This window comes from Octopus bimaculoides, chromosome 27 (genome assembly GCF_046866305.1).
Source record: "Octopus bimaculoides isolate indiv1 chromosome 27, ASM4686630v1, whole genome shotgun sequence".
Taxonomy (NCBI): Eukaryota; Metazoa; Mollusca; class Cephalopoda; order Octopoda; family Octopodidae; genus Octopus; species Octopus bimaculoides.
In genome coordinates, this window is record NC_142954.1 from 114,694 (window position 1) to 124,261 (window position 9,568).

The 9,568-nt window shown below is 37.7% G+C and overlaps 1 protein-coding gene across 1 annotated transcript in view; it reads right to left on the minus strand.

The window, feature by feature from the left end:
* The window catches only part of LOC106875636 (glycylpeptide N-tetradecanoyltransferase 2), a 33,318-nt gene extending 24,270 nt beyond the window's left edge, over positions 1-9,048 (minus strand). The window contains exon 1 of the mRNA XM_014923866.3: positions 8,924-9,048. Within this exon, the coding sequence (XP_014779352.2) occupies positions 8,924-9,024 (101 nt within the window). The 5' untranslated portion in view covers positions 9,025-9,048. The remainder of the gene's footprint in view (positions 1-8,923) is intronic.
* Positions 9,049-9,568: the final 520 nt, after the last annotated feature.

Below are 9,568 nucleotides of genomic sequence, written 5' to 3' on the forward strand. Positions count from 1 at the left end.
TACAATTAAACTAGCCAGCTAGCTAAAAAGTCAGCTTAGCTAAATAATAATAATGCATTAGAGACATGAACAGTAACCCAGCTATCTCGGTACAATGGACTAATTGTAGTACAACAGTGGGGGAGGAGAAATGGCAGGGTAGACAGAGATATGAACAGAAAGAGAGGAACAGAGAGAGAATCTAAATGAATTTTTATGAATCAGTGAAGAAATGAAAAAATTAATAAATCCCTAAAAGAGTTTTTGCTTTTTTTTTTTATAATATTTTTTCTCAATTTCAACAATTTTTATTCCAATGATAGAACTTTCTTGTTAAAAGTAGAGAAAAAGAAAAAAGTAGTTAACTAACCCTGATTATGTGTTAAATAATTAAACAAAGTATTCCACTGTGACCTTCCATTTGCATAAGGTCACAAATGGAATGACCTTGAAGGGAGAATCACCTAAGTCCTCAAGTAGGGATAAACAGTTCAACAAGATCCATTGGGTCCAAAAACAGCTTTCTGTTCCAGTGTCCCCTTTAGCATGGTTTCTTCAACTTGATCCTCAACCATTTTACAGCATCCACTGGATGCAGCAGATATTTCGATTTGATTTCCTGATGAAATGGTTCTATCCACAAAATTGAAACTAATTATGTATTTTTTATATATTAAGCAGTCATATTAACGATAGTGCTTCACCATGAAAATAGCTGTAGAATCTATAATGAAATTCTAAAACATCAGTGAAATCTTTGCTTTTTTTATTATTCTGTTATGTTGCTCTGGACATTCATACATGGACATATTTAATCATCATCCACATTTAATGTCCATGTTCCATGCTGGCATGGGTTGGAGAGTTTTACAGGAACTGAATGCCCCTAAGACAGCATTGTGCTCCAATGTCTGCTTTGGCATTGTTTCTACAGCTGAATGCTCTTCCTAATGCCAACCACTTAACAGCCTGTACAGGGTGCTTTTTTCAGGTCACCAGCAGTAGTAAGGTTGCCATGCAACTTGCAAGACTTAAATTGTTGCATCGTTGTTTCAATGTCCACTTTTCTATGTATGCAGGAGTCGGACAACCAGAAATAAGTATATGAATGGTGATGGCTGAGCAGGTAGAGCACTGAACAAAATACCTTGTGAATATACATTTGTTATTGTCAGTAATATCAAGTAATGTTACATCTTTCACTTGCTTATATACGTATGTATATATGATGGGCTTCTTTCAGTTTCCATCTACCAAATCCAATCACAAGGCTTTGGTTGGCCCAAGGCTATAGTAGAAGACACTTGCCCAAGGTGCTATGCAGTGGAACTGAACCCAGGACCATGTGGTTAGGAAGTAAGCTTCTTAGCCACTCCTGCACCTCCTGATAACTATAATTATCATTTAATGCCCTTTTTTCCAAGCCAGCATGGGTTGGACAGTTCGATAAGAACAGAGGGGTCAGAGGGGTCAGTCAGATTCTATGTCTGCTTTGGCATGGCTTCTACGGCTGGATGCCCTTCCTAATGCCAAGCACGTAACAGAGCACCGGCATCAGTGAGGTTACCAAGTATCCACGAGACAAGAGCCCTCAAATGGGGGTTACAGACTGAAGGAATAGGGGAATAGGAGCAGGGGTCATGCTGAAGAGCTGAATATATGGCAAGCCCATCTGGAATGTGAGAGAGAGAGAGAGTGAGAGGTTTAGATAGAATGGGATAGAAAAGCAGAAAATATGGATGTGCAGGTAAGTGCAGTGGGTAAAAACAGTGTGACAGATGATTAGAGATAGGGAATGAGTTGGACGTAGAGGGGAAGATGAAGGAAATGGAGTAACAAAGAAGACTGATGGAAGAGTGGGTATTGGAAAAGGAGTTGGGGGGGGGGGGCTTGGCAAAACCTTGATTCTGCTGAACTAAACAGTCAAGTGCAGCATAACATCAATCATCTCAGTCCCCCATCTGACAGGCTCCACATCTTTAGGTCAATCTTCACCACTTTGTCCTACATCTTCCACAGGTTAGGGTTAGGATTAGATTGAATTGAAATCTAATTGGTCTCTTGCTGAAACCTATTACTGCCAATATGCCATAACTAAAAAATTATTTTTAGTTCAATCAACCATTATACAGTTCTAAGGAATTTTCTGACGTCAAAAGATCAAGGTCAACTTGACCCGTTGCTTGAATATAACTAGATCTCTACATATGAATGCTGTTTTTCTCTCTGGAAATATGGTGATGAGATTTTAACTTGTACAAACATAACTTTTGTATGCAATTTTGTAGATTGCTAAAATAATACAAGAAATTTTGGAATGTGAGATCTGTTCCTATTTTTCAATAATGAATTATGTATTTTACATCTTACATTTAGGTAAGTACATGGCAAAGCATGGAGAAATTTGCTTTGTTTTAATCTAACCAATTTGAAGGTAAGAGAAAGAAAGGTTTATTATTCACTTTTTTCCTGCCTTTCTTCCTAAATACTTTTATTAACATGTGCTTGGTGTCAGACTGAATTTTTCTTGATGTCTTTGAGCTGTGTCTCCATTGCTATTTACATTGATATATTTCTCTAACTTACATTTTTTCCCATCTTTTCTTCTCTATCTTTTTATTTATACCTCTTCATCTCTCTCTGCATGAATTTATCAGTTTCTCTTATCCCCACCTGTCTTTGCATTTCCATTTCCATCTCTCTCTCTCTCTGACTATCTCTACATTCCTCTATCACATGTTTTTTCTCTCTGTCACTTCATCTCCATTTACATCACTTTGCTTTTCTTGACTACTTTTACACCCCTCTCTCTCTGCATATGTCTACTTCTTCCCACCCTCCACCCTCCACGTCTCAGCAAAACCAACTACACCAAAAATAGTATTGCTTTTAAAATCCAAAGAAACTGGTAGTTTGAGGAAATAAAAACTATGCTCCTTGCATGGGATTTAGCAGAAGAATCACCACCAAACAATCTAATCACAGAGACTCTGAAGTGCTTTGGTTTTCACCAAACCATGGCTCAAATAGAAAGGGAAAAGAATGAATTGGTAGGCTCTGATTAAACTGCACATTGAGTTACTAAAACAGTATTTTCAAGGAGGATGAAACAGAAAAAGGCACAAAAAAAAGAAAAAGAAAAAAAGGCCAGTGACACACACTCCAAACTACTTCAATGGAAACTGAGAAGAACCAGAGTGATGCTGGAAGAGAGGAACGCAACAAAAGAGACATCAGCACTCCTGACACCAGTGTGCCGAAGGCAAACAACAGCAGCATAACAAAGGCCCACCAGGAAAAGTGTTAACTTTTGTGATCTAACACTTTTAAGCCAAATCGCAAGCCTAATGAAAAGCTATTCTATATCAACAAAACATCCAATCTATTCTCAAAATTGTGGTTAGAATGGCTAAACGTATTTCCTCAGTGTTATCAGTTGTAGTTTTTAATCTTCAATTTTTATTTTTGTCCCAATTCTGTTATGCTTTTGTTTTTTATTTCTTGCTATTTCTTATTCTTGACACAGATTATTTTACTTTGTTTACTCTTTTACTAGAATATTTTTTATACAAAGTTTTTCAATTCAACTATTGTTTGTATATATTTCTGTCACAGTCGACCCCCACTTGCATCCCAATGTACACTATTATTGTTTTTAAAGAGTTGCCCAATCAGCTTTAAATGTTTATTTGTTGAATTGGTAACCATAAACGTTTACATATACACACAATTTATAAAATTTCTTTACCAGTCTGTATCATCACAACTGTTTGATAAGCAGTCACGTGAAACTCTGAGTAATAGTTTGTGAAATATATTTTTGGCTTTAATAAAACAGTATTTTACTCCACTTTTGGTATTCAAGTACTCTTTTTTCCCACTTCATTTTGCACCTATGTGTACATGTATGGTGTGTCACTCCTTTTCTAAGTTCAAGTGATCTCTACAAGGAGAAAACAGAACAACACCTACTGAATTTTTCAATAACATAAAAGGGCATGAACTTGATGGCCTTAGCAAGAATCTTATTGTATTCTTCCAACAGATGGGCTTAAAAATTACAGTTGACATGAACCTTAATAGTGTTAACTTTCTCGATATCAACTCAGATTTGTGATCCAACACTTTGTAGAAATAAGTCGCAACATCACTGGTGCCAAACTGTATCGGCCCCTTTGCCTTTCCCTTGGATCACATCAGTGGCAATGGAGAAGGGAGGCTGGTAGTCATGGGTGACTGCTGGTCTTCCAGTGGTCTCTGAAGAAAAAGAAACTGAACTTGAAGTCATTCTGACTCAAACTCCCACAACACCGAACAGCGAATAGCCTGGCTCATCAGATGCAGTTTGCAGAAATCATGCTGAATAAAATTCACGAAAGCCCACAACTCCTTGTCAAGATTGTTCAGTCCGATGAGGCCTGCTTCAAGTTGTCGGATCATGTCAACAAGCATAAACTGTGTTTAAGAAAAGTTCCACTTGACATCAGCAACAGAGATGAATCAGCCAGATGTCATTGTGGAGCTTGGTCTGGCATACTCAAATGTCTTTGGACCTTCTTTTTTCAGAGAAGACAGTTAATGATAACAACTACCTTGACATGCTGTGCAAGGAGGTGGTGCCCTCAATGGTGACATTTCATTCCAAAAAGATGGGGCACCACCTCATTATGTAAGTCACACGTGCAATTTCCTCAATGCAATGTGGTAGCATTGATTGGTCTCCTCATTCCCCAGATGTCACACACATGAACTTCTTTTTCTAGGCGTGTTGAGAAAGAGAAGGTATTCCGAAGAAAACCTTACACTTTGCTCAACTGTGTGGGTTCGCTACAGAGGCCACCTGCCAGGAAATCAACACCAACCTAGACCTGTGTATTACCAGGTGTCGCAGGGTGGCCAACAGACACCAAGAATGTGTTTATGAAAAGGGTAGACCCACAATACTTATGTCTCCTACAACTGCTTGACAACCACTGTTGGTGTGTTTACATCCCAGTAACTTAATGGTTCAGAGAAAGAAACTGATACAATAAGTACCAGGCTCAAACAAAAAAAATAAATACTGGAGTTGATTCATTCAACTAAAAATTTTTGAAGGTGGTGCCCCAACACAGCCGTAGTCTGAAGACTGAAACAAATAAAAGATATACACAATGGGCTTCTTTCAGTTTCCATCTACTGAATCCATTTACAATGCCTTGGTTGACCTGGGACTACAAGAGAAGTCACTTGCCCAAGGTACCACACAGTGGAACTAAATCCGAGACCATGAGGTTGACAAAACACATGAACAGGCAATGGATTAGTTGTGATTCTCAGACTGGAAGGTGCAATGTGTTTTTATGCAAAAGCTTCACAGCTGCAATTGAATAAGAGCAACAGCTGGAGGTCAACCCTGACACCAACTGGGGGGTCTCATTCATGTTGGGAGCATTGTACCCTCACTCGCTTGAACACAAGGGGAACTGGGGTAAACAACAATCAAATGAGGCTGTAAGCACAGACTTGTGAGTTGTGTGTGTGTGGGGGGGGGGTCATTGGACTGCCTTGAAAGATTGGCACTACTTAAATACAGAGGTCCCGTAGGGTTAGAGTTAGTTTTTAGGGATCTCTGCATTTAAGTAGTACCGAAAGATTTAGCAACACCAATCGCCCCCAGTTCTTATCTTTGAAGTTTGACACTTACTCTATCGGTTACTTTTGCCGAGCCGCTAAGTTACAAGGACGTAAACAAATCAACACTGGTTGTCAAGCGGGGTTGGGTGGGAGGTGAAAAACACAAACACATATATCACGGGCTTCCACACAGTTTCTGTCTACCAAACCAAATTCCCTCATAAGGCATTGGTCGGACCTGCGGTTATCACTGGAGACACTTGCCTAAGGTGCTGCGCAGTGAAACTGAACCCCCGAACCTACGTGGTTACAAAGTGATCTTAACCACACAGCCATGCCTGCACCTAAAAAAGTTTTGCTAAGCAGTTCAAAGGTTACCCGAGCGGTCCACCCATTTAAGTATTTAACTACGCTCGACGTTGCTTAACTTCGACAACCGGACGAGAACCGGTGTTTTTTTTAACGTGATACGACCGTAAACACACACACACACACACACAATGTCGTCACAAATTACACAGCCGTAGTCTTAAAAGAAGATATTGGACGGTAGAGCTCTTGATATATATATATATATATAAAAGAAATGTGGGATGGCCACATCTGGAGAAGCCTTTGATCAAAAATCTAAAAGAATTGTAATAAATCCATTTTGGTTATTGTTCAGCTCCAGGTCAACAATAAATGGGGGAGACCTACAATCAAATATGTTCCAGCCTTGATCAGACCATCGTTTTGTAAACTTTATTATAGTATATGGCAATGAGCATTGTCTAGTATATTTCACACCCATTTGTGTAATGGTGTCCTTCCGCTTTAAAGATGACAGAATGTGATTTGGCTGCTACATGTAGAAGGTCGTGACACTATATTGATCAGTTTAAGACGCTCGACTCGTCTCATTTGCAATGTCATCGTATTTTGACATAACAAATTGACTAAAACAAGAGAACAGAATGTTTTAATCTCAGAAGACAGTGTCTCTGGTAAAATGAAGAGCTGAGACGGGTATTAACAGGTATTTTTGTGGTACAAGCAAAACCAAAGATCGCATTCAGTGCCTGTGATTCATGGGCATATGCGATTATATGTACATACATGTACCTATATGATTTCCACTGCGAGGATATGTATATAGGTATATAACGGATGTTTTTTCGATGCCGTATATATTAAAACATCTACATACATGTATGTATATCTATATATATATATGTTTGTTTTTACGTCGAGTTTATAATAAAGCAATTTTATATTAAACTGAAGGATTACTCAATACATTTTGCACAGTGGTTACAGTGACTTCGAAGTTCCCACAGTCCGATGAAGACTAGCAAGCGAACTTCGAAGTCACTATCACACAACTCATCTTATAAAAGTATTATATATATATATATATACACGCACACGCAAATATGCACTCACACGCACGTATAGAGAGATATAACATCAATAATGGAGCTACAGTTATTAAAAGGGAGGTGACGTGAACAGACCTTTCAGCCCTTTAAAAATTCGAATTTGTCGCCCTGTGTTCAACCAGCACTTTTATTCCCCATCTTCGCTGCTGATGCTCTTGAGAAGGGCACGAACGCCACACTTTCCTTTTTTCCATGCCTCCACCCTTCAAAACTCACCCAACTGCTAAGAATATTTTTATTAAATTAAACCATTATTATTACTACTACTAAATCTTAGATGCTTAAGCGTAGATTTTAAATGTAATTGAGAGATATAAACTCTCACCGAACGGACATAAAACCCGCCTGATGCATGTATGTATACATGAATGTATATAAATATATATAGTCCCCAAAAATCTGATAAAACGATCATTTAAAAGAAATTGTAAAATTCATTGCAATATCATTACATAATTATTCGTAAATATATATGAATGCATACATGTCTCTGTATGTGACTATGTGTTCACCGATATAATTTCCTTTATATTCCCGCAGTTATTACACCACCACCCCTCTCTCTCTCTCTCTCTCTCTCTCTCTTTTCATAAGGAGTTTCGGATTATTCTCTTTCCCACAACTCATAATTTTAAATGACATTTTGCAAAAATATGTTTTCTAGAATGTAAACCACGTAAGGCGGAGGTTTCAAATGTAAATCGGCAAAAATTAAATGCGAAAATTGCTTAAAGTTACGCAAATTGGTGGTAAAAAAAAAGAAAGTAGGGTTGGCCGAAAGGGTGGGGTGGATAGAACGGATTCGAAACTCAACACCAAATTCTCTTTTTTTACTGAATTTTATCAACATAATTGCTATCTAGACCCGCGAAATCTAATCTCAGCAAAATTTATTTAAAAAAAAAAAGAAAAACATGCATTTTTCAGAAAGTTATGAGGCAACGAAGTTTGAGGGAGGGGGGGCAATCTCTAGTTATACATACATTCATATATATATATATATATATATATATATATATATATACACACACATACACAAGCCCTCAACTCCCTATATTATTAGTTATTTCACCGGAGAAGGTGATGTTTGCCCTTCGTCTCGAATAATTACTGGTGGGAGTCGATTCAGTTATTGACTAAAAACCCCGCAACTCCCAGCAAAGTATGTCGGCTCCTCGTGTCTAAAGGGTTAGGGTTAGGGTTAGGGTTAGGGTTGGTTGATTAGCAAATTACGATAAAATCGGAAAGAAAGAAGCACAAAAAGGAAAGAAAATAGGAATTCGAATAAAGCTTTGCTCGATATTGAGTTCGTTTACGTCCAGTGCAGATTTCAAATCGCACCAAAGTCGTTATTTCTTTTAATTCCTTCGTTAAATATCTTCCATGAGGAGGAAAACGAAGGAGAGGGAGTGAATGGTTTGAAATCTAAAACTGCCCCAGTAAATTACAGATACACCTTATTGAATCAACGGTATAAATCTTTATGTCGCTACCACAGAAAAGTGATTTCGTGCCTGTGTTAATAAATCATTATTGTTAATAATATTAATGAAGATTTCGAAGCAATTCGTTAATAAACAAAAAGTGTTTTACATAGAAATAAACCAGAGAAATGTTGCAGAAGACATTGTGGGGGGAAATAAATGAGGAAGAGAGGAAGAAGGTTGGAGGAAAATGGAAATATAAATTGGGAAATTTAGGAGAAAGAAAGAACGAGAAAAATATATATAAATTGTTCGGTTTCTTGTCTACGCAGAAGAAGAAAAGACGATGATTGCGATTGAAGAAAGAAGATGAGAGTCGGGCTTTGAAAGCCCCGACTTGGTATAACGTCGGCATTTGTATGGGAAAACTGGGGATGTATGAGAGCCAATAAGGAAAGCAAATAGGAGGAGAATATCAATTACCTTTGTCCAGACACTTCATCATCTTCTACGTCTGCATCGACGGCGCTTTGATCCATATCCAAGTCAGAACTCATGTCATACAACGAATCGGCGTCCGCCATGATGAGAGCTTTCTCATCTGTACTAACGCCAAGACGAGGAAGTTTCGGCTTTTGCGGATTTGCAAGAAAAAAAAAGGGTTTAATTAGAATCTGAGTTTTTTTAATTATAAAATTATTTTCTGGATTAGAAAATGTTAAAAAATAAACTATCGGTTGTTAAAAAAAAACATCGCTTATGAGGCAAGTGTGTATATGTATACGTACGTATGTTTGTGTAAGAGTGTGAGTGCTTATGTGTGTGTATGCAAGGTAGTACACTTAGGAGAGACAGAACCTAAAACATGACTATATATATATATATATATATATATATATATATTTAAATCAGCAGAAGTTACAAAGTGACACAAAGGCCGGGAGTTTCGTGCATAAGTGCCATGCACAAAGCTCTCAGTGCTTGAGTCACTTTGTAACTCCTGCCGATTAAAAATAATACACATATATGCATGTATGTATATTATTACGTTAAAGCATAGCGATACTAATAACCTAGCGTTAGAATTTAATATATTTATGTTTCAGAGAAAAGCATTAAGAGATAATA